The following is a 25,442-nucleotide window of genomic DNA, read 5'->3' on the forward strand; positions in this document are numbered from 1 at the left end:
TAAGTATGTGTGCCTGACCTCACCTCAGCAGTGCTCTTGTGGCTGAGTAAAAGCAAATCCCTGAGATAACTGTCATGTTGCGATGTGCACATAATTTTGGAGATACAGTGTATATCAAACATCAGAGACATTCAGAGATGGACTGATGGAAAAAAAAGACAAAATTAGCATCTGGACTGTAACATCAATCATTCTGTAACAGGCAGTCACTTACGCCTATATGTTTGTTACATACCGTACTGTATCTGACATTTATGAATTATTAATTACTTAAAAATACACAAAATATGCTTCGATATTAACAATGTAATCCTTAAGATTATGATGAAACCAAAGCCTACTTAGTCGGAATTTTTTTCTGTAGTGGCCATTAAATGTATTCAGTAATTATCTCTTTATACGGCAGTTTTTATTGTCAGTAGTGGAGTCACAGAAAAACAATGCCTTCACATAATCCAGTGCAATTTTATCGATCTCAGCCTCACAGCTTACTGTTCACTCTCTTTACACTTTGTGGACACGGTACATTGTTTTGCCACTGCTTCAAATTAAAAGTGTTCAACTGGCAAAACATGGGTGGGGTGGGGGGGTGGCTTTTATTGTGAAGCAGCCACATCACAGTTGATCATCAAAAATGAAAAGGCATAACATGACAGGAATACATTTTGGCTTTTTTTTTGTCCGTGGATCATTTGTTGTTTTGCAAGGCAGAAAAAGTACAAGATGCAGCTATTTATTATTTATCAGCTGTTGGACGAAGAGTTGCACACTTCAAACTTCTGACCAAGGTAACCAATTTTACTGTGCCCTGCTGTCGTGTGGAAAACTACTCATGCTCTATGCAGCATGAAATCAGATCATGGGTGTGATTATTAGTGACATGATGAGCAAAGATAAATTAAAACATTTGTTTGGCTGCACTGTAACATGGATGCACCATTTTCTAGTAGCTGTTTTTAAACTTTTTTTACCATCATCATAGTACTGGTAACTAAAAAGAATAGAAATGAAGCTATTTTGCCATAGTGGGCTTTAATGGACCAAAAACATTAATTTAAACAATGCTCACAAACGCAAATATAATAAAACAAACTAATACATAACGCAATGAACAACATGCATTAAAACAAGCTTATAGGTGTGTATATTTACTGATGTCATGTTTTTATTTTACAAGGTGAAAGATGCTTCAAATTCATATTAATTTGTAAGATTTATTGTTCATAGTGATTATTCAAAGTTTTGAGTATTCAAACAATTTCTGTCCATACAGTTTCTTAATTTTTCTACTCTTAGAGTTCTTATTCATTTATATGCATTGTGTTTGTGTCAAGAAACTCGATGTATGCAAAGCAAAGTGTGTTAACTTTATCTTCATGCTCTCTAAATCAATATCTTATTCACACCAACAAACAGCAGTTTAATTGTGTATGTGATAATTAACTACCACACCATGCTCGCAAAGCATCACACCAAGGCTCTGGCCTCCCAGTGAGGAACAAGCCAAAAATAATGAACAAATTAGCATGTGGATATATAGTGCAAGTTATGTCATTAAGGGTTTGGTGAGTTGTCAGATGTGTGAAAAATACTGACATCAATTGAATTCCTGGGGATGATTCTGCTGTTATTAAGGGTCAAACCACTGCTGCCATTCATGTCAGCCCCCTGGGAGTCTTTAATATCTTTATATCTGATCCCAAAAAGACTGCAAAGTTTCTTCAGCATCAGGGCGACAATCTCCTCCTCCTCCGATGGCTTGGTAAGAGAGGAGACATGACAAAATCATTTTTTGAGTAACAAGGAATACTGAAGAGAAGCTCTTGACACTACTCAGTGCCATCAACATATCATGTAGCGAGTGCTTGTAAGCCTTGATCTCAGTTTGTACCCATTTCTTGTCTTTGAGGCTGTGTGAAATAGAGACATATCAAACTGGGAGTGCAATTCAGTTCTCGCGGTTACACAAAATACCCCACAGAGAATAACAATGACACAATTTTGGTCTATCTATTACAGTGACATTTTGCAGGTGTACCATGGCTTTCGTAAAAAAAAAAAAAAATGTGTTTATTTTTTTTCATGCTGGGATTGAAGAGTGAGAGTCAAACTTTGGCTGTGGATAATGTGCTCAATGCCTTAGATAGCATCAAAAGAAAGCTGTGCTGAAAGCCACACTGTGTAAACACAGAAGATATTAATGGTCATTACTGAGAAATAAGATTGAGGACAAAACAATACCAACGGGAACATCCAAGACTGCAGTTATTGATTATTATTATTCTTTTATACCTTTAACAGCTAAACTGCACCATGACTGCCCCTGATTACAGAATACATGACATCACCAAACTCACTACTCTTTAAAGGGATAGTTTTGCTTTTTTGGTGTAGGGTTGTGTGAGTTATATATAGTCATATATAGTCGGTACATCACTTGCAGTAGATTCTAATCAGAGTGCTCCCAGTTAGGAAAGCTGACCAGCAGCACATGGCAAGGTGGCAGAGCAATGTGTTGCTGTGCACGGGGCCACCAGAAAAATGTGTTTTAGAGAATTAGAGACTTATAAACGCCCACCGAAATAATCCAATATCCGTTTCAATGGATGCTTCATGTAGAATATTTCAAGCGGTTTATCTTCCCGTGAAAACAGCACTTTCCTTTTGCACTACATTTTCAAACTGCTGAACTACCGTATTCCTACGCACTGGCGCACCTACGGAGTGCAATGTATTACGCTGCTTTCCGATTTTACTCGGCTGACCTGGGGCGTAATACAGTGCGGTCCATAGGTACACTTGAAATATTCTACATGAAGCGTACATTTAATCGGATATTGGATTGTTTCGGTGGGTATTTTTAAAAGTGTCTAAAACACGTTTTTTCTGTTGGCCCCCATGTACAGCAACACATCGCTCTGCCACTCTGCCGGTGCACCTTGATGTGTCATAGTAGGAAAAGCACAGCTGTAAATAATTAAATTCTCACTATAATAATGGTCTCCACCCGCTGGCACACTTGAATAGAACAGAGCCACTGTTCATGTTTTTAGTAACACCTGTGCTTTTCTCAGTGTGACAAGTCGAAATGCTTTGACTCCATAAAGCAGGAAAACTATGAGGAATCTCCAGCTTTCTCTTGTTCACCTAATGAGTGATTGACTCAGGGTGAAAAGTCAGTGTGAGGCCTCAGGTATCTGTGCCACTGTGCCGCTACTGCATTAAATCTTATGGGTCTTGAGACGCTCAGGCGGCTCCTCCAGACGCAGATGTGGTTTGCTGCTGATACTGCTGGAGCCATGGTTGATAACAGCAGACCTTGGATGGTCAGTAACAAGTGGCTGGGTGCTCTGAGAATCAGCACCTGGGTGTGTGTAGATCATGCTTCCTTGTTTATGCTCAATGGACCAATAGTGTATTCACACATCCCTCTTCTCCTTCTTCTTTTAGATATTTGACCAATTATGGAGTGTAAGCCATTTATAGTAATCTTTCTAAATGTATAAAAATAACCACAGAGGTTCTTGCTTCAGAATTGAGGTGACATCATGCACAGAAGCCTGTATTGATGATTCCTCCTTTCTCCTTGATCAAGCATCAATAAACATCCTCAGCATAAGACATCTTGGATGCCAGCCTTCTTTCTTCACCACCGATGATAAGAATTTTTCCCTAACCACTATTAAATAATGTATACAAATATGTCATCACCACCCACCATCACGGACCCCGAGCCTTTCAGCAGGCTCGACAACTGCCAGCTGGCTGGGTGGTGTGTATTGGCTACATACTGTTCTTCATACTTTCTCTAAGATAGAAAATACAGTCACACTGTTGCAAGGTAAGTCTGAATTCAAATTATTTTGTAATTTCTTTCATTAAAGTATATATTTCACTCTATTATGATAAGACTGAATTTAATTTATACTATACTGAAAACTTGACAGCTTTGCAGCTCTACATAGCACCTCGAGTGGATGTCATTAAATATAAGTACTGCTGCTGCTGCTCTTGTAACAACCTAATTAATTTGCATGTTATTATTATTATTATTATTATTATTGCATTAGCATAATTTTTAGTCCCTTTTCTTACATGACACCTGGGAAAGTTGCAGTACCATTGTTTTCCAGTCATTCTAACAGCAGTAGCTACATTAGCCTATGGCTTGATATGGCATGACCACTGTTTGTACATCACAGGCTGCTGCTGTCCACCTAGTGTAATCTCATCAAGCAGGTAAAGAGAGCTGGTTGTATCTTAACAGAGGGGAAATGGTCTGCAACATGATATGATTAATATAGCAAGTTTAGCAAACTAGTATCATGAATGTTGCTTGTTGAACTTTTCTCCACTACCATTTATCTTCCTTGATTCTATTCTTTGCACCCAAGAAGGTATTAATAATTGTCCGTATTAATAATTGAATGAAATAGTTGTTAGTGCACACTTTTGAAGGAGACCAGAAATACTTTATGTAGTTTTAAGGGTAGACTGTAAACTAGGAGCCCTAGCTTTTTAGAATATAATTAATGTTACTGCATAATTCAAATGATTTAATGAACCCTGTTTTTGCAGATAGGACTCTCTGGAAACCCCAAACCCCTTGGGAAAGCAGCATGATTTTCAAAAAGCACAGGAGTATTAATAAGTATAAATTAATGTATAAACATCAAGAAAAAAAGAAAAATGGTTCAGAGAAAATGAACCACATAGTGTCTAAAAGTGTTTTTTTTTTCTTCTTCTTTTCATTTTACCGATGAGCTCACTATATAGTGCTCTAAATAGAACTCCCTAGATGGTGAGTAGGGAGAAGTGAATGAGTGAAAGATTTCAGACACAATCCCTGTGTTTCTTTGTGCCTCGGATCACCAGGACTCTCTAGTTTGTTTGTCACGCTCAGCTTCTTGTTTGTCTCCTGCTCCTGAAGATTTTTACACCAGCTGCCACACACCATACCCAGTCCTGACCCCACTTCCTGTGTCCCTGCCTGTCCTGCTCCACCTTTCAAAGACTCACAACTCTCTGTGTTTGGGTCTTAGATTCTACTGCTTAACAATCTTAACACCAGTGTCCTGTATGTATATACCTTAATCTGGGTGGTATGTATCAAAAACAGCACAAAGAAAAGATTTGACTTGTATTTTTGGGTTAAAATGAAAAAACCCAATAAACATTAAAATGCTGACTCCAGATGCTACATCTTACCTTGTGATATATCTGCTCCTGGTGGAATGCCACGAGGATGACTGAAATGAGGAGATTGAGCAGCACAAATGTCATGATCACAATGCAGGAACCAAAGATTAATCCACCAAGCACGAGGTTGTAGTCCAAGACCTGGCAAACAGTGAATCAGTCAGATCATGACTGACTTAGTGGACATGTATATTGGTTGGAGATTTGTCCTTGTATCCTCATATTTAAGTATTTCATATGGCAAAATATTTATTTGGTGAATAGGGGAAGACCTCACTCACCTCGTCATAGTTGAAGATGCCTATCTGCAAGCCGATGATGGTGAGGAGGGCATCTGATAAAGTTCTGTATGAGGACAGCTTCCAGCCATAAATCACATTGCACTGGGAAAAGAACGACCCTTAGATCAACAGGTGAATCATTTCATAATCATTTCATTTCTGTCCATCAAGTTTTCAGTTTTGATGAAATAAATAATTTTCAAAATAATGGACTGAGGTTTATACTTATATTTCTATTTTAACATAATATGTACTGTAAAGATTCAATTAGAAGATTAAAATTAATTAACATATCTCCCACTTCCCACTGGATCACCATCACCATGTCTGTACAATATATAACTATAATATAATATAATATAACTCCAACACACACAGTAAAGGGACTGGTAAATTCTGTAGACTTTTGACTTTCAGTGAAATCACTTACTGTGAGGTAAGTATTTCTTGGAACATGTATTAGAAATATGTTGATCTTACAAATGTCTGAAATTATTTTATATAGTTCTGGCAATAAGTCAGAAAATCACAGTGACCTATTATTCTTTCCCATGTAATGAATAACAAACAGAAAGACTGTGATCTTTGTAAAAGGGGTAGATCTCAGTAAATGGACAAGATACTCACCACAATGGAATATGCTATGAACAAGATCACAATGATCAAAAGAAAGCCAGATATGTCACTCCAGGCTCGCTGCAATGTGGCTGTGATCATGTTCATCTTGGGGTTCAGTCTGAGCAGGTGCCACAGTTTGACGGTGGCGAGCAGGACCAGGAAAGCGATCAGACACTGAAGCATCCAGTCTGCTGCGGCTGTCTCGTAAAAACTAGCAAATCTACACAGTAAAGATGTGAGCTGTCAACAGCCATGCAAGAACTACTCAGATCCTTTATGAAGTAAAAGAACCAATACGGCAAAATACTCCATTGCAAGTGAAAGCTCTGCATTCAAAATTCTTATAAGATCTTGCATACACAGCATTTTGGACATATGCAGCATTTTACTGCTGTAGCTGGTTGAGGGGGAGCTAGTTTTAACAATTTAGCAGTTGAGCCCCATGATCATAAAATAAATCTCAATCTTTTTCTACGTTTCGATGATATTTTTTCTGTTAAGTCCTGGATAATTTTACCTCTCTGAGAGTCAAACTGTTTATTTAAATGAAACCATCAGAGAGGTTTAATGGGGAAAGGTATCTCTGGTAGAATTAATAACTCACTGACATCTGACATGTGACAAGGTGTCACATGCCGAAAAGACTGAGAACCTCTGGTTTAGTCTTTCAGAATTCTTTGTCATGATTTTTTTAATATCTCAATCTAAAAAGTAAAAATTAACAGTAGATGTTAAATAAATGAAATGTAGTGAAGTAGAAATATTAAGTAGCAAAAACTGGAAATTGGAGCTACAAGTACCACATAATTGTGCTTAAATAAATGTAGTGGCAATCAAAAGCAGAAGAAAAAGAGCACCATCGAAGCACACTACAGAATAGTGTAATGACTAACGAAGGAGAGATAAGAACAAATACGGCGTATTTAACAAGCATTAGAAAGAAAACACGTCCTAACCACATCTTAACGCCCACTGCAATGTTTCAGGTGTGTTTCATGCCCTACAACCTAAAGATAAAGCATAAGCTTTTGCACAGTAAATGTTAGTCTCACTGGTCTTTGTGGTTATGGTAGTACATCATATCACGGTTTCCAAGCAGGGTCCTCTTGATGAAGACGGCCACAGCGCTCCAGCTCAATAAGATGATAGTCAACTCCAGGAGGTTCCACTTACTCCTGAAGTAAGCCCAACGCTGTTGCTTCATTAATCTTCCCTTCCAGGAAGAGAAAAGAATATTACCAGTGTCATATGTAACACAACAGGAGGCAGTCTGTGTGCATGACCATGGTTTTGTTCCATTCATTTTTTATAAAGGTGGAAAAACAGTGATTTAAGTCAGTAATTCGTCAGAAATCATGTTTGAAAGATTTGCACAAATAAAACCAGTTATTGCTGTTTGTTGTTGAAATGATCATTTGTAATATCATTTTCAGAATTTAATCATATTTCATTAAAACTGGGTGTTTCCATTAGAGTTTTTTTTTTATTTTTTTTTTTACCTCTGTTGGTCTCATGTTCAGTATTTAAATAACCCTAATTAATTTGTGGGTATCTTAATGGAGAAAATTAAAAAGTCGTAGTGGTTGCAGTTGCTTAGCACTGACTGCAATGTGGTTTAATATGCAATGTATATATGAGTGACTCCTGATGAGAAATTATCTTAATGCTGATTGATATCCAAACTTCCAGTTGAACTTAAAAAATCACCAGTATCACATTTTGTCAAGATGTCATGATGTTTTGTCACGACTAAAATACTCGGGTTTATTAATGTGTCCCTGTACCACAGTAACAGTCTTAAGGGCTGCAAGGAAGGACACACAATGGCACCGTCCTGTCTCTGAAATTATACTTAATGGTGAACACAAAAGAAAATAAACTAAAATGGCTCTGATGAGAGTGAGAAAAACAGTCATTTTGATATGACTCAGTGCTGTACTAAAAAAAAATGTGCAGTAAGGAAAGGAAATAACACAATACAAAGGCTAATGCAATTACATCCCCACAAACAGAGCAACATCATCATCAACACACACACTGTTAATGTCATCATATACTTATTTTCTTATGTAAGATATGAAATTATGTTAATTATCAAAATAATTCAAGTGTCCTGTTTAATTTACTTGGCTGAAAGATTGCATGAAACATTAAGTGTGGAGATGAATACTGTAGCGTCTGGCAGCTGCTTGAAGTCAGCTGTAAATTGCTTTTGGACTGACAAATAAACTGACACTCAGTTAAGTTATGCACATTTGTACACAGTACCTTCAGAAGCTATTTAACCTCAAATCAGTCTCTCTAATATTAATAAATCTTGTTAAATTGATTCCTGCCATTCACAACAATGGCATGTTCTGGGGGAAATATTGATCAAGTAACCCAAAAAGTATTCCACAGCAGCATGCTCCCTTCAAATCTGGTGTGACAGGATTCATGTGAACGGACTAATGAGCCCTGCCTGCATGTCTGAGGTCAGCCTTGAATTTGTGAAGCCCTCAGCAAACATCAAAACACCTCTGGCAGTCTCATTAAATGTCTGAATTCATCTCCGGTTGATGCATCGGTAGCAACCAAGCAATTAATAGCTCTAAGACCATATTCTATAGTAGTCATGTTGGTGTTTACCTGCAGGAACATATAATAGAGGATGAAAAGCAAGTATATGATCTCAGCAGCCATAACGAAGATGTGAAAACCACCAGTTGATTGGTACAGGCGAACACTCTGCACCTCACTGTGGAACTGAAATGCTCCTACAAAATCAATAGGAACAGTTATGTTTAAATACATGCAGTTGATGCGATGATTATGTTATATTTCCTACAGAAAATGATTGGATAATACTCAACCTTACCAACAGCTGTGGTCTCAAACAAGAGTGTGACGATGCAGAAGAGGTTCACATTTGCATTATAAACTGTGAATTCTACAATGAATGCCCGTGTGTATATATCCAGCCATGTGTTCCTGAACAGATACTCAATGGTGCTGTGAATAAAATACACAAGAACATTTTAACCGTCCAATGTTACACCTGTGGCCAAATGGTACAGCCTTGTCCAACAAAAGAAATACATGAATTTTACATGAATATACCGTAGTATTTTCGATGTTAATATATTCATGGCTTTGATAAATCTGAGGGTCACTGAACCGTATGAGGCCGAAAAGGCCAAAATTGAATATTTCCTCTTGCCTTCTTGATACAAAATCAGAATAAACTGGGCCTACTCAGCATTTTGATACCTGCCACAGAGCATGATTGGATGCTAATTACTTGAATGTACCATACAGTGCAACTGTATGGAAGCATCTAAATTCCTTATGTTTCTCCACACATTTATTCAGGCTTTACCTTCAGTTTGTTACCTGTCTGTATGTGCAATTGAAATATTCAATTTTGGCCTTTTTGGCCTCATACGGTTCAGTGACCCTCAGATTTATCAAAGCCATGAATATATTAACATCGAAAATACTACGGTATATTCATGTAAAATTCATGTATTTCTTTTGTTGGCTCGTGTGTCAATAGACACACCTGTAGTAGTAACATCTGGGGGAAATCTATAGGAAAGACATCAGTAAAAGGGTCAGATATTCAAGGTGCTTGGGGTCAGTGTCCTGTTGGAAGGTAAACCTTCAGCTCAGTCTGGGGTCCTGGTCCAGGTTTTCCTTAAGGATATGGCATTGAGCAAGTGATTAGCAGTACCTGGTTTCCTCCAGACATGACATTTAGAATTGAGGCCAAACATCCATCCATCAACCAGAGAATCTTGTTTCTCAAAGTCCTCCTTTTTTTTTTCGTTGTTGTAAACTTTCACATCAGTCTGACCACTCTGCCATACAGCCCGGATCAGTGGAGAGCTGCAGTGATAGTTGACCTTCTGGAACATTTCCCTATCTCAACACAGGCAGAGTAACCATCCAGTTCTTGGTCACCCCTCTTTCCAAGGTTCCTCTGCTTGACCGGGCCAACAGTTCTAGGAAGAATCCTGGCCACTGTGCTCTTGGGAACCTTCAATGAGGAAGGTTTTTTTTTTGTAGCTTCCCCCAGATCTGTGCCTCGTAACAATCCCGTTTCTGAGCTCTGCAGGCAGTTCCTTCCACCTCAAAGCTTGGCTTTTGCTCTCATATACATTGTCAGCTGTGAGTCCTTATATAGACAGGTGTATGCCTTTCCAAATCATGTCCAATAAATTGAATTTTCCACAGGTGGTCTATAAGACCACCTAAAAAGAGAAGTCTGAATACTTTCTGAATGCACTATATGTGCAAGTTAAGTATTTAATTTTGGACTACTGAGAATAATCATAATCAATCACAATAATGTAAATGTGCATACCTGCTTGCATTTTGTAAATCTGGGCCAAGCTCTGCTACAAAGCCACCTCCCCTGTAGAGCACCAGTTTTCCCCAGACAGGGTGAGCCCTGAGCTGAGCCTGTGTCTGGTACATCCAGGGGCTGGAGGTGCTCGTAGAGATATTACCCCCCAGAGAGTGGTTCCAGCCGGCGTAATAGGAGCCCATGTCCTCCCCCTCCCATGAGTATGGCACCTGACAGTCTGGCACAAACCGCAGCATGGAGCCTGCAGTCTGACAAGAGTTCTTCCGAACTCTCAGCTGACGAAGACGGGCATAACCCACCAGCTTGGAGTTTCCATCTGTGATAAATCCTGGAACACAGCATTTCTTTCTTTGATTTATCACAGGTCAGTGCAGAATGAAAGTAATGTTATGGTTGCAGTCTCTGTATGTCACACATTTAAACCCTTTGGCCAGTCCGATTCAGGGGTGTTTTACTCAGAGAATTCTTCTGAAATAGGGTCTGTTTACTTTCTGTACTACATATTCACAACTACATGCCAATTGAGCTTTTAATAGTGTTAATAATAGTGTTGATGGTTGTTAATAGTGTTGATGGTTGTTAATAGTGTTGATGGTTGCCATTTTGAGGTAAAATGATTAAAATCAGAACACAGGAAGTGGGTCAGCATTAAAGTGATGTAATACTTAATACTTTATAACTAAACCCAGTACCAATGGATTGACTTATGTTTTGACATAGAATTAGTGTTAATTATCACTGCTTTTATACTGTTTTACCTAAAAACTGTCGCAAATTTATTGTCAGTTACAAACTGTATATATATATTAAGGGGTTGACAATGTTTTGAGTGTCCAGTCATTTAAAAGCCCAATTGTGGATTGTTCAGGCAATTAATCAGATACCATATTTAGGAATGATACCATAAGTAGTTGCAGGCGAAACAATCTGATGCTAAAATCAGGCTTAATCTGCACAGCATCTGCCTCGCTGCAGACATGCAAAACTGCACAGAATACACACATTATGGACAATCATTAACAAATATTGACATGCAAGTAGTGAGAGTAGATTGTTAAAGCACCCAACAGTAATATATAAGTAACACAATAATAATAATAACTGCAATTTGTGAGCAATTTCTTCCACTGACAGTCTATATGAATAAAGAAAACTGACTATTCGGCCACATTAACAATCAATAGTTGGTAAATCGTTAATAATTTGTGAAATATGGTGGTTTTGGCTTTTTATCTACTCATGTGATCAATATTCACCACAGAATCAGACTAAATTACAAATTTAAAGAACAAGTCCACACCAAGTTACTTGAAATATAAATAAAATACAAACAACACAAAATAATGACTCTGTTTAAAATTGGTTCCACTCCTGTGTATTGCTATTCAATGATTGGCTAGACAAAGTCCTAAGTATTAAACCTCCAGGCTTCACTGGCGATCTGTCTAATAATTAAAACAATGTCATACCTGTTTTTTCTTCATCACAAGGGTTATAACCGTCAAAGGTAAACAACCTTAAATGTTACAGTGCTGTTGTGCCGAGTTTCTAAGTCTTGGAAAACAGTTACTGCTGCCAGAGACATGAAAATAGTGTGGGTTGCCCTAACTGGGTATTTCAACAAAGAGAGTAAGAGTATTATGGATCAAAAAAACCCAATGTCTTGGCTGCTTTTCTACCCATAAAGATAACCTGGTATTGCATCAACTCAGTCCACCCTAAGTATAGGACTGGGACTTTAGCATTGAATTAATTTTTTCTGGGTTTAAGTAGTCTTGCTGCAGTATTCTTAAATATATGCAGTTATCCAGAGAGATCACTAAAATGATCTGGCACCTGTTAATTGCTCCTTCTGACAGTAGCCTACCTGAAAGACTTTAAAAAAAATCCAACTGAAAGCTGATGAGTGATACTAAAAAGACACACAACAAGAAATGAGATTGTGCTGCTGTGAAGCTGTGGAGTTGATTGTTATTTAATTCCACACCACAAGAGAGAGAAGCCTGCTTTCCTGGACAGCACTCAAGGTTTCAAACAGCTTTCACACCAACAGGATCTTTAGCAAAAGATGACTTTGGTCATACAAAAGAGGAAAAAAAAAAAGAAAAACTAGAATTACTGCCTTGTGGTTGTATGTCTCCACTGACCAGGCAAGTTGCATTTTATATCTATGTCTGTCATATATGTAATGAAGACTTTTAAGGAACTTAATGAATGGTATTATGTGTATTTTGTCATAACTACATATGAATTCTTGAGCTACGGCCAAAAACATGTTTTATGATGTCACAATGAGCTTGACCTTTGACGACCAAAATCTAATCAGTTAATCCTTGCATCAAAGTGAACGTTGAAGAAGAAATTCCCTCCATGTCACAGAAAAATTTATACACACACACACACAAATATATATATATAAAAAAAATAAAATGGAATGGACCAACAGACAGCCTGAAAAGATAATGCCTCTGGCTGTTGCTGTTGGCTGGAGGCATAAAAATATTTCTAAGTTCTTTTGACATAATGCAGTGTGCATCCACTTACTGAACCGAAAAAACACACTTTATCAAACTTTCATGATATAAGAAAAGGGAACAAACTTTTTTTGGCAAAATGTTTCCGTGCATATAATACATCATTCGGGCTTCGCATCATAACAACAGAAGAAAATCTGTGTTCGAAAACATGTTTCTAACCACATTGGTGTGCAAATTAAGTTTCAATCTTAAATATCTATCAAAATGGAAAGAAAATCTAACTTTTTTCCTCTTTATCTCTAAAACATGAGGTCAAGAGTTGTACTGCACCAAGCAGTGTCAAGTGTGAGGGAGCCCTGTCCTGATTGAGATGCAGAGAGACAGAACAGGTGGTAATTTATCAGTGTAATGGTACCAATTCTAGGCATAACACTTTCCTTGTGATGGTGAATGAACAAATAGAAAAAGAGTGGCTTATTTATTGTAAGGATTTACAAATGACAAGGCTGAAATTGGAGAGATTCAAATGGTTTGTATTTACCTCAACTAGGCCTGATGTATAGAATGAAAATTTCGTGGTGAATAACTTTTGCCAGGACTGCATTAGAAAACATTCACACCACATCAGAGTTCATCAAAAAGCACTGATGAAACCCAAAAGCTTTATATGCAGCTCTGACACAATTTTTTTGTTTCCAAGAATTAAAACAACAGGATGATGCCTGATCACTCCAGAAGGGATATGTTTTTACCTGGATAAACTCCAAACAGGTTACTGAGTAGAGATGTGTTGGTCCAATTGAACACGTCCCCAAGACTCATGCTGTCTGTGATCGCTCCACTGAAGCTGTCCCGGATGTGCTGGTTTAGGAAGAAAGCATTGGGATCTCTCTGGCTGTACGCCACCAGCAGCAACATCCACATAAACCCCAAGTAGGCTGAAAAACACAACACGCCACTTTATAGTTATGAAAATTCAGCATGCGATAACAGTGCTGGGGATCAGAGCAAGCTACGTAAACCTGATAACTTATGAACTCCAGAAGTGTTTTTACTTTACTTGCTGTGACAGCTTTGTTGATGCTACGATCATCTGGAATTGAGGTGAACACCCACGCACAAAGTCCACAGGCAGCAGGGATCAGGAGTAATATCCACAGGCTTTTAAGCTAAAAGGTTAACATGCATTGAGACCGCTGTCCGACTCATACATGAACAAATTTGGTGAACCCTGAAGCTCCCAAAACAGTCTCTTCAGCATACACACTGCATGTATGGGTAGTATCAAGGGAAAGGAGTATGTATGAGAGCTGGTATCAGCACAAGCCAAATTGGGTCAATAGCAAATATAGATTCATACATTCATACATTGAACGGTCTCAGAAGCCAGTGTGCACAGCTCTGGTAAGCCCTGAGGGGAAAGCTTGCACTGCGTAAAGCTAAACTTTGTCACAATATTAAATGAGTATGTAACACTATTTAAAGTTGTAATGCTTTCATTTATATGCTTGGAAGTTAATTAATTGGTGACATAAAAAAGCCGCATAGGGAGAAGGTGAAAGATTTAATCAGGGCTGGCCTTCAAGGAAGGAAGATATGGCTGTTTCCTTTAGGCAAAATGTACCAGTGTAAACGCAATTTGTAACAAACCCACAAAAATACCAGTGGAAAAGATTAGTTTGTTCATTTTGGCCCAGCAGTAGCTCTACAGAGGAAAACGACAGAGCCAGCAGCAGCGCTATGTGCTTCAGGTGAGGATCAGGTGTGAATGTGTTGATTGACATCTTGTGTATGCATCTCCCTCAGCGTTTCTATGAGTGCACCATGGCAGATTCACGGGGAAAATAGAGAAAACGGCCAAACACTGCTGCCAAGCCATGGCAACAAGGAGCCACATGCCAGATGGCCTCTGTGTGTAATGTGCTCTGATGTACAGGAAGTTGTCCTGACTGATTACTGACAGATGCTCTCTGTTCTCAGGGTGTCCTCCGGCAGCTGGATGGACCTGTGGCTGAAAGGCAGGCCAGGGAGGGGAGAGCCGCAGCAGACAGAGAGAGCTGCTTGTGGACACAGACGTGTGGTCACATTGTGGACGTTAAATAGAAGATTTGCAATATACTGTATTATATAATATAAATATATTTTTTAATCACTTTCAGTCTCTGTGTCCTTGGGTACCGACTGCGCCCTTCCTGTTAAAACAATTCACTCCTCTGTCCTGACATGTTCAGGCACAATATTGATTGCCGGTTTCGACAGCACTAAGAGCCCCATACATAATTACTACAAAACAGAGGTAAATGAGGGTGTATAGCACAAGCAGGCTGTGTTGACAGCTGTATCGATTAAAATAAAAGGGCATCTGTTCTGTCGGTCACATGTGGGATATATATATATATATATATATATATATATATATATACGTATATATATATGTATATATATATATATATATATATATATACGTATATATATATATATATATATATATATATATATATATATATATATATATATATATATATATATATATATACGTATATGTCACATGTGGGATATATATATATCCCACATGTGACCGACAGAACAGATGCCCTTTTATTTTAATCGATACAGCTGTCAACACAGCCTACTTGTGCTATACACCCTCATTTACCTCTGTTTTGTAGTAATTATGTATGGGGCTCTTAGTGCTGTCGAAACCGGCAATCAATATTGTGCCTGAACATGTCAGGACAGAGGAGTGAATTGTTTTAACAGGAAGGGCGCAGTCGGTACCCAAGGACACAGAGACTGAAAGTGATTAAAAAATATATTTATATTATATAATACAGTATATTGCAAATCTTCTATTTAACGTATATAGACAGAGAGAGAGAGAGAGAGAGAGAGAGTCTAATGAGGGAGCAGGGATAAAGAGCTGGTTAACCTGACACAACATAGTATGTTTTAGGTCATGAGTTTGCATAGTAACAGTGTCTTGCAGTAAACCAGGAACAGAATCATTTCATTGAACTCTATCATTGGAAAACATTTGAATCACAATTGATCTTGTCATCTTGCAAATCCTGTGTGCAATATATGTGTGAAAGATATATTTCTGCTCACTCAAAATCTCTTTGAGGAGGGCAAAGGCTTTCTGCTCCATAATCTTGTTCCTCTTCATCCTCTCAATGTCTGCAGGAGGAGGCGGCTCATAGAGATTCCTATCCTGTCTGAGTGTTTGCTGGTCTTTAAAATCACCTGTGAGTGAAAATACATTTGTTATAAAACCTGAACATTTTTGATCATCAATAAGTCAAAATCTGAGAACAAGAAATTGTTTTTTTTTTTTTTTTTTACCTTGATTTGAGTCATTTCTTGCTAATGCCACATTTTGAAAATCTTCCTCATCAACTTTCTTTATTACAAGTGCAAAGAAGGCTGCAAGGCATAGCACCTGAGATAAGAGGCATGAACATAAGTGAATACAGTTTCACTCCAAAATATTGAATATTTGGCACACGCTCATAGAGAATAAGTATTGATCATTACTGCAATTATTACTGTTGTAAGAAAACTATGAAAATGAGAAATTCATAATACATAAAAGTAATTCTTTTGGAAATCCTGAGCTACTACTGATGTACCAGGTTCTTAATGAGGAGGAAAAAGACAAGTTCTTCTCACCTTCAATGGTTGAATGACGAGGGTACTCTGAAAAAAGGAGACAATCATGGATACCAACCAGTTTATGGAACGTTCCTTCCCAAATTTTAAACCGTAAAGCATTGTGAAATATCCCGAAACAACACTGGTAGCGATCACTAGCAGCCAGCCGACAAAAATAAACCACCAGGGGAGCCCTCCATGACAGCACATCCTTTTCTTCTGATCACCGTCACCATCAGCGCTGTCTGCAGGACTCAATCTGCGAAGGAGTCAAAGAAAAAAAAAAACCCAATGTACTTAAGTACAGCTCTGGAGTACAATTACATCCATTTCACATGAATATGATTTTAAATGGTTTTTAAATGGAAATCCAACACATCAAATTCACGTTACCAGATTTGAGATTCTATGTGTGATATGAACTGTATACATAGAGTGATATATACGATAATATAAAAGATGTTAAAAAGGTGAAACTAGTGATTTTGCTATTATTGGGTAATAAATCATTCAACATTTTGGGATATTTAGCTTATTTGCTGTTTTGCTGAGAGTTGCATGAGAAGTTCAAAAGCACTCTCATGTCTGTATAGTTAACTTTGGATAGAGCCATTTCCCCTGTTTACAACAAGCTCTAGCTCCACATCTACCACACAGACATGAGAGTAGTATTGACCTGTTTATCTAACTCTCAGCAAGAAGGCAAATAAGGTTATTTCCCAGCTGTTAAAAGTTGTTTTAGCCCCTTTAAAAAATGGCCACAGAAAAAAGCCAAATGAGTGTACACTTTATTTTAAATAAATAAATACAAACAGTTTGTGGATAACAGACTAACACGTGCAAATCTAGCAGTGTGGATTTTTTAATGAGGGATTTCTTTACTTCTTCTGGGTGTGTTCATCGAGGTTGATGCAGCTGGATGTGAAGAGCTGATCTTCGAGGACGCTCTTCATGCCCCGGACCTGCTGCAGAGCCTGGCTGTAGCTGTGTGGGGAGGGGCAGCCGGAGGGTCCCAGCAGGCTCAGCTCTTTGTCGATGTGACACAGTTGCATGTACAGATACTGGGTTTTGTTGCTCTTCCTGTGAATGCCCTCCACGTTTGTCCCAGAATGCACACCAGCACTGCCCTCTGGAGCTGTAAATACAACCGTTTGTGTTTACTTCAATACTGAAGGTGGCTCTTAAACAATTAGGCTCATGTTACAGGTATAAGGCACTGATGCTTTAATGACTCCATGGTAGGGTCCCTGGTATTAAAATGAATGTGGCTCCTCCAGTAAACTTCCTACTCTGTTCAGGCTACCTCCAGCTGTATCTTTTTTTTCTCTAAGCGTTGTTGTTTGTAGAGGAAAACCCTCGACAAAATCTGGTGGTTTGATTCTATATCAGGGATTCCCAGGCAGAGAATAGTTTGTTCTGTGCACCCATTTGGATTTCCCCCTGGGCGCCATTATGTCTGACTCTATCTGAACTGAAAACCACTCACTCTAAAATGGAAAACATTTCACGCATGCTCCGTGACTTATCATCAAATTAGAACAATAATACACTCATCCTGGGTTCTGGAGATACAGTATACTCTTGTTAAAGGATATCTATAATGACACAAGCTTCAAGACTTGACAGAGTTCCCTTGAATGTTTTCCCACCTGTCCATCTCCTGGTTACTCTACTGATTAAGTCTAAATCTTGTGGGTGTGTTTCTCCTTTGTATTCCAGTGTAGTCTCTGTACATTACAGCGCACCACCCATTACTTTAAAATAGGAAACTGATCTCCCCTCTGTCTCTGATAAGTTTATAAACAAACAATAAACAATTTTTACACAGAGTACACTGTACATCACGCCAGCTCATAGATTCAGAATGAACTGATTCTGATAAATGTTAACAGTGGGCAGATACAGTTTATGCATATTATTTGGTATCGTGATGATGGGTACTCTTTGGATGTTTATGTGCAACACTGTAAGCAACCGGCTTAACAAACCAGACATGGGTGACGACGTAATCTCCTTGGCGGAGGTAATAACAAAATAAAAGGCATGAAACTTGGGGAAGTGAAGTTCTGCCTTGTTTGTGTTTCTGTCACCCGTCTTTTTGATAAGCTGACACATACTGGTGCTTCTTGTATTCATTCTAAGCTTAATGGATCTGTAAAATTTGTGCAATTGTTCATTTTAAAAATGATAGAAATGATTACTGTTTAAAATTCAACAATTCCATGCTCCTATAAGGCTTTGGCAGTGGCTAAGACCCATGGGAAGTGTTATTTTTGAATGATGACAAAATAAAACTTTAACACTTCTTAGTTGAAATTTCTTAATCTGAAATTTTAACAATATAAAACCAGAATTACCTCCTCACGGTTGTATGCCTCCATCAACCAGTAACAATAATTTTCCCTTCCAGACAATTGTGTCATAATTAATGTATGAATTTGTGAATTATGGTCACAAATGTGTTTTATCAGGTCACAGTGACTTTGAACACCAAATAATCAGTTCATCCTGGAGTCTAAGCGGACATTTATACCAAATTTGTCAAATCGGGTCAAATCGTCACTGAGGTAACGGCTTACAGGAACGAGGAGTACAGACGTACGGACGCCCCAAAAAACATAATGCCTTCGGACTTGGCTGTTGCTGGGGTGGAGGCATAAAAGTAGTTTGGTATGCAGCAGGTAAAATACTTTTGAATAGTGTTGTACTAGCTTAGAGAGTGGGCAGAAACCCTGAAATGTGTAGCCGAGGAGATGTATCCACAGCAAAACAAACCTGGTAGCTGGGCCTGAACGAGGTTAGAAAACCTCTGTGTTTTTGACTGGGCACTGTCACTGCTTTTGTTACTCTGTCTGATGAAATCCTCCACCACAGAAAGAACAGCATTGATATCAACTTGTTGTCCTGGCCCAAACTCGGACGCTGTGCATGGGATGTTGCTTTTTACGGTCCTAGATAATGAATGGGCAATTCTTGTGATATCCTGAGAGAGAAAAAAGTAACACACATACATACCGGTAATATGTATGTAAGTAGTGTCATAGGCCGTAAAAAAAAGTTTATTTGTATTACTTGTATGCTACTGGTTTAGCAGCATCTCACGCATAAAAACATGAAGCACCTACCTTGATGATAACATCTAAAGTGACATTAACATTTGTGTTGGTGGTGTCAGTCTGTGAGGAAGGAGTCTGCGAAGTTCTCTCCTGCTGAAGGACATCTGTTTTTTCTGTTTTGCGTTTGCAACAAGATGTCTCCCAAGGACGGGTGTTTCTGAAGATACTAACAATGAGGACGTTCACTGGAAACATGATGAGCGAACTCTGAACTCCAATCATGAACTGTTGCCAGGTAAACTCAAAGTGACCTGGGACCAGAGAGAAGAGATTGTAATGGATGTGCACATCAGTTTTGGTGTCCATAAATGATTAAGTATGTATATAACTGGTAATCATGCAAATGGTTATGAAACGTTGTACAGCAAAGAACTGTTAACTTTGTAAGGCCATACAGAAAATCCTCATAAAATTGTACATACAAAGAGACAACCCAGGATTAATAACACACAGGTCTTTTTTCTTTGAGTAAATTGAGCTGTAAAGTAAAATGTGCTGTACCCAGATCCATGGTCTGCTCAGATGGGTCTGTTGGGATACCATAAAACATGATGCTGGTCAGCATGGTGCAGAGCAGCAGGGAGAAACAGCAGGACACTCTCTGCACACAAGTGAAGGTGCTACTCGGTGGTCGGCTGACCACAGAGTACCAGAGGTGTCCATCACTGAAATCCTTTGTTGTCTTCATGAAGAACAAATTACTGTAAAATAAAAGTAACAAGGGGTAAAACTGTGAAATAAAAACATTTTAATCCTACATGAACAGCCAATTAGAGATGGATTAGCATCACACTTTAACCTCGTCAAGCTAATTTTATTGCAGCCAAACCTCAGTGTAGATCTATATGAGTGCCTTAAGAAAGAGCCATAAATCCTCAGTAAATCACCACCTCAGTGTGTAGGCTGACTCAACTGGGCTAAGTGACAGTTTGTATTCCATTTAATGTCTTAAATGCATTTTTTTATTTTCATTTTTTTTTACTGCGCATCATAAATCAGCATGAAGCCAAATATAATATATAAAAAACACACCATAGCCTGTAGCCTGCTTAGCTCAGAGGGTAACTGTTCATTGATTTAATCAGGTATACTCAGTGCTATTCATTTTGCACCCTCCTGTTACATATTTCAGTTTCAATTTTAGGATGCCTTTTGAAAATCTGGCTCAGATTCTGTCCTTTATATTTATGATAAATACTTAAATTAATATGTTGCTGGAAAGGCTGGGTTAAGGTTGCTTATTTGAAGTATCCTTGTAAGTAATATTGAAGTTGTTTCCATTTAGATTTTCATTTTGGTTGGTAGATTTCTCAAACATTGCCAGCCTCACATGAATAGAAGTCGGGACTCAATTGAAAGCTCTGGTTTGTTGTTCCGCTGGTTTTCACATGCGACTGTCATTGTTCGAAAATCAAGCTTGCAGTAAATTTACCATTATTAGAAGTAAACTCCAAACCAGCTATCGCATTCCATTTGCATTTAATCAATGTTCGTGTTATTCAAATGAAAAATCCCTGTTTGGGTTTCACTTTCAGCCTTCAGACGTGGTTGTGTGTGTAGTTTTGCTGCCCATGTGCCTCAGTGTTTTTACCTTACCTGAACCTCTTCAAATCCATCTCTGTAGAGACAGGAAAAACTTTATCAAGGGAACAATCACCGATGTCTATGGCCAGCCAGGAGTTGCATAGAAAATGCCATTTCTGGTTTGTCTGTAAATCCTGCACCATGATGTTACCTACATACCTGAGAAAAAGCAGTCAGTGTGAGTCAGCAACATGTAAGTACAGTAAATGTTCACAGTGTTCTAGTTGACTACAACTACATCAGAAGAAACGTCACAATACAATGAATACATTTCAAGGATGCTTTTCTTTTCTTTTTGAGTGGCTCAGACATTTCAGTATTTGCCTACCAGGCAGGATGGCTCCCTGAGTTGTTGTGCCACAGCCTGATGCCCTGCAGGTCTCCCAGACAGTAGGGTGTCGTTAGCAGGAACATGTCCACCTCACCTCTCTCAAACACACATTTCTTTGGATCTGTCAGGTGATGCGGCTCACTGTTTCCATCTGGACCCAACAGAGTAATTGTCACCTAAAACAGTTAAGCAGTCTGCATGTTGAAAGTGAAAATCCAACACAGAAATAAATGCACTTACTTTGCTTCCACATACAGTATAACGGGGCGTATAGGCTGAGGACTGGTTTGAACAGTTAATACTGACAATCAGGAAGACAAATGAAATGAGCAAAAATGGTAACACTCACCCATTCAGCTATATTACAAGAGCTTTTACTCTTTTACAAGAGTAAAAGAAAACAGGTGGAAAAGTTGGTGTATCGACAAAAGCAAAGAGCAACAAAGTGCAATGGAAACAGACTTAACCTCCTAAGACCCGAGCTCTATTCTTTGCTATATAGGCTGATTGGGACCTGAGAAAAATGATGTCCACATATGAGGACATTAGTTTTAAATTTCGATTACTGAGTGGCAGTATAATATCCTCATATGTGGTCACCAGGCCCTTGTTGAGAAAAAGTTAGTATTGTGGGCTAGAGAACCCAAAATGTGAGGTCCACATATGTGGACGCCAGGTCCTAGGAGGTTAAAGAATAAATCATGACACATACATGAAGCATGTGACTTAAACAATGCTTCCATGCAGCAGAGAAGAGACCATAACCAAACAAACCTAAATGCCAAATTTCCGTCATGTTTCTTAAATAGTTTTTCACCATTTTAAGTTTCACTGGAGCTCTTTCAATTATGTCATCCTTTTGCATCCTTCTTCTACAAAGGTTAAATGGCACCTGCCTAGAGATTTAGCATCACCAGCTGTTTGTCTTGACAAACCAACTCCCACTATTAGCATAGCATAGTAGATGGAAAGATGCATTAATTTGCTTTTTCTTTTGCAGAACTTCTTTCTGGTGGTGGAAACCTTCAGTAAAACGTTGAATGGAAACCTAGCTACTATCACTATAACCCTGTTCATTCATTCATGCCAACATGGTTTACTGCTGCAGCATGCTCTGCCATGCTAACCGCCTCCTCATGTAGCATGTTTGGAATTGGGTGTTTAACTAAGATTCATGTTAGTGTATGCTTATTAAGGATTAGCTGTCTCAGCAAAATCTGACTGCATTTGCTACAAATGTTGAACTGAAAACAGATTTACCTGAGAGGAAGTGGAGGCTCCTCTCCGATGCCCAGTGCTAACACTTAACAAGTAGCGGTACTCGTCAATGAGGTCATTGTCATCCAGCACCGTCACCTTCACCTGCAAATTAACCAACATACAGAAAATATTACATAAAAATGGACTGAAGGCAAATTTGGTCACAACAAAACAAAGAAAGAAATTTGTTAAATGTTAAATCTTAAAAGGGCTATTAAGATTTTTCTGACACCAAACATGGTTTATTGTTTACGCAGCTGTTGCTCGAGCAGAGCTTCGATCAACGTTGTCGTTATGATACAAGAGGTTGTAACACACCTAAGCAGTGCTAGGTTTTCAGGGCAGATTGGAGGCTACAGGGAGTCGCTACTGGAAGGTTTTGAGACGGGCCGGGGCTAGGTGTTGGCGTGCTAACTTCAGTAGAAGAAAAGTAGTGACAGAGACAAGAGTTAACATTGGTGTTGCTATCCGCCATTGGAGACAGTTCAGGGCAACTAAAGGAAATATAGTTTGATGCTGAACTCACCTTTCTTCTAAACTGGTTAGTAAACAGCTGTTAATGCTAATGTTAGCTATGTAGCAATAGCAAGAGAACTAGGAAATATTATCTTTTAAGATGTGTAATGTAATTGAGAAACAGAATACATTTTGAGTAATGTCACCTTATTATTATAGTCTCGTGATGAAGATACACTGTACCTTGGCAATATCTTGGATGTCTTTTCGTCGTGCCCACACAAGCATCAAGAGATAAGCCACAAAAAGCGCACCCACGAAGCAGACAACCACAGGATTCTCAGCAAAGGTCCCAAAGAGCTCAGCTGAGCGTGATGGGTCAACAAGGTTGGGAGTGACAAAGAAAGAGCTCCCAAAGAAGGTGAGGTGGTTGCAGAGGCACTGGGTGACTAAATGTGTGGTCTGAACACCAACCTTGAAAGACAGCAGCCTTTACTGTTATTAAACTTTAGACAACATGGTAAACATGACAGGCAGACTGAACTGCTGTACTTACCCTGCATCCTGCATCGCTCCAATCCAGTAATGATTCATTCCAAAATTTACATGCGGCAGTGATGGAGGTGACTGATAAACTGGCATTGATGGATTTTATACCCGGGCCTACTATGGGCTTCACTACAAGATAGTGCGCTCCTGTGTTTCCTTTCAAACTCTTACGGTCTAGTAGCCAAGTGTATCTCTCCTCTGTATCAGAAAAACACAAAAGTACTCAAGTCATGCATCAGGGCATAAGAGCTAAAATAACTGTCTCCACCACTGAGCAAAAAGATGTATTACCTTGGGTAGTCCCCTGGTGAGGCATCTCTGTCATTGCTACATAATTTGTTTCAGTGGGGTAGCCCATATAGCCAAGGAACAGTTTGAGGGGTAATGGATCCTTTGAAGGCACCATCTTTAAAAAAGGTATATCAATATAGCTGCAGCAAAATTCATTTTTAATGAAAGTAATCATTATATGTCTAAGAAGTGGAGATAAAGATGTTACTGAACCTTTAACACCAGTGTAGAGTCAGCTGAAGGAATATCTATGACCGTTGTGCTGAAGTTGCCCAGGTCCAAAACTGAGGTTTTCACCTGCTCTCCAACAGGCCTTGGCAACAGGATCTATGTGCCAGGCAAAATGCCAAAAAACGGATATTCATTCAGATGCTTTGCTTAAAAATGCAAAACAATTATTCCCAGTTTTAGCAATTTACAATGGAATCAAAGATTTTACCGGGCAGGTAGTATATCAGAGTGTGCTTTCTAGTATCCTCATTTATAGTCTTAGCTTGACATAATTTTGGCTCACAAGCTGAATTACATCAGCGTAACTTCTTTTTTAATTAGCCCTGCAATTTGTAGCTGTGCGTCAGGCTCAAATGTGTATGGGTTTGGTAAATGACCTTCATTTAATTTAAGCTTAGTGTCTTAAAAATTAGTTTTCTCTAAAGCGGATGTGTGGTTATGGTACCAACTGCAGTTACAGATAAGAAGAAAAAATTCTCAATTTTAATGAGTGATGATTTTAATGATTGTGAATAACAGCAACAGGTTAAGTAATAATAAACAACATAACCAGACTGAACAAACTGTGGACTGCCTGGCCTCTCTCATTTACATGTGACTGTGTTTACCACAGTCAGCCATAGAAAATCATGACATTTCATTTGCCAGACTCTTTAAAAGAGTATAATGAGCACAGTTGTCAAGTGGAGATAAAAATATAAAAGATCCTACAATTATTCAAGGAGCTGTGTGTTTCCAGCTCAGTGCATGAGTCTTGCTGTTAATTTATGATCTGCATAAATTTATAAAAAACTATATAGGCCTTTTAAACATAACCACTTGCACGAGAGCAGTTCTAGGTGTGCTCCTTTTATGTTGAATCAGTCACAGAAGATTGTACACATTTAGTACCAGCTGCCTGCTGCATTAAAGCTACTTAAATGTAAATGGAGCCTTAAGCAAATTTATTTTACTTGCTAAAACAACAGCTGTAACAGGTTATATGCTTAATTTAATATACTGTAAATCATCTCTGTCAGGCAGAACCCTTGTATCTCTATTTTTTTTTTC

At 38.6% G+C, this 25,442-nt stretch overlaps 1 protein-coding gene across 1 annotated transcript in view; it reads right to left on the reverse strand.

The window, feature by feature from the left end:
• Positions 1 to 420: 420 nt before the first annotated feature.
• LOC130177673 (polycystic kidney disease protein 1-like 2) overlaps positions 421 to 25,442 on the reverse strand; it is a 35,360-nt gene continuing 10,338 nt past the window's right edge. Inside the window, exons 15-36 of the mRNA XM_056389581.1 lie at positions 24,375 to 24,488; positions 24,162 to 24,276; positions 23,878 to 24,068; positions 23,565 to 23,795; positions 22,866 to 22,967; positions 21,603 to 21,781; positions 21,287 to 21,433; positions 20,192 to 20,391; positions 19,700 to 19,941; positions 19,350 to 19,557; positions 17,457 to 17,709; positions 16,593 to 16,833; positions 16,266 to 16,362; positions 16,032 to 16,166; positions 13,676 to 13,861; positions 10,444 to 10,774; positions 8,956 to 9,089; positions 8,727 to 8,854; positions 7,151 to 7,311; positions 6,108 to 6,318; positions 5,481 to 5,582; positions 421 to 1,758 (exon numbers count right to left, since the gene is read on the reverse strand). Coding sequence (XP_056245556.1) covers positions 1,555 to 1,758; positions 5,481 to 5,582; positions 6,108 to 6,318; positions 7,151 to 7,311; positions 8,727 to 8,854; positions 8,956 to 9,089; positions 10,444 to 10,774; positions 13,676 to 13,861; positions 16,032 to 16,166; positions 16,266 to 16,362; positions 16,593 to 16,833; positions 17,457 to 17,709; positions 19,350 to 19,557; positions 19,700 to 19,941; positions 20,192 to 20,391; positions 21,287 to 21,433; positions 21,603 to 21,781; positions 22,866 to 22,967; positions 23,565 to 23,795; positions 23,878 to 24,068; positions 24,162 to 24,276; positions 24,375 to 24,488 — 3,912 coding nt within the window. The 3' untranslated portion in view covers positions 421 to 1,554. The remainder of the gene's footprint in view (positions 1,759 to 5,480; positions 5,583 to 6,107; positions 6,319 to 7,150; positions 7,312 to 8,726; positions 8,855 to 8,955; positions 9,090 to 10,443; positions 10,775 to 13,675; positions 13,862 to 16,031; positions 16,167 to 16,265; positions 16,363 to 16,592; positions 16,834 to 17,456; positions 17,710 to 19,349; positions 19,558 to 19,699; positions 19,942 to 20,191; positions 20,392 to 21,286; positions 21,434 to 21,602; positions 21,782 to 22,865; positions 22,968 to 23,564; positions 23,796 to 23,877; positions 24,069 to 24,161; positions 24,277 to 24,374; positions 24,489 to 25,442) is intronic.

Source organism: Seriola aureovittata, chromosome 11, assembly GCF_021018895.1.
Source record: "Seriola aureovittata isolate HTS-2021-v1 ecotype China chromosome 11, ASM2101889v1, whole genome shotgun sequence".
NCBI lineage: Eukaryota > Metazoa > Chordata > Actinopteri > Carangiformes > Carangidae > Seriola > Seriola aureovittata.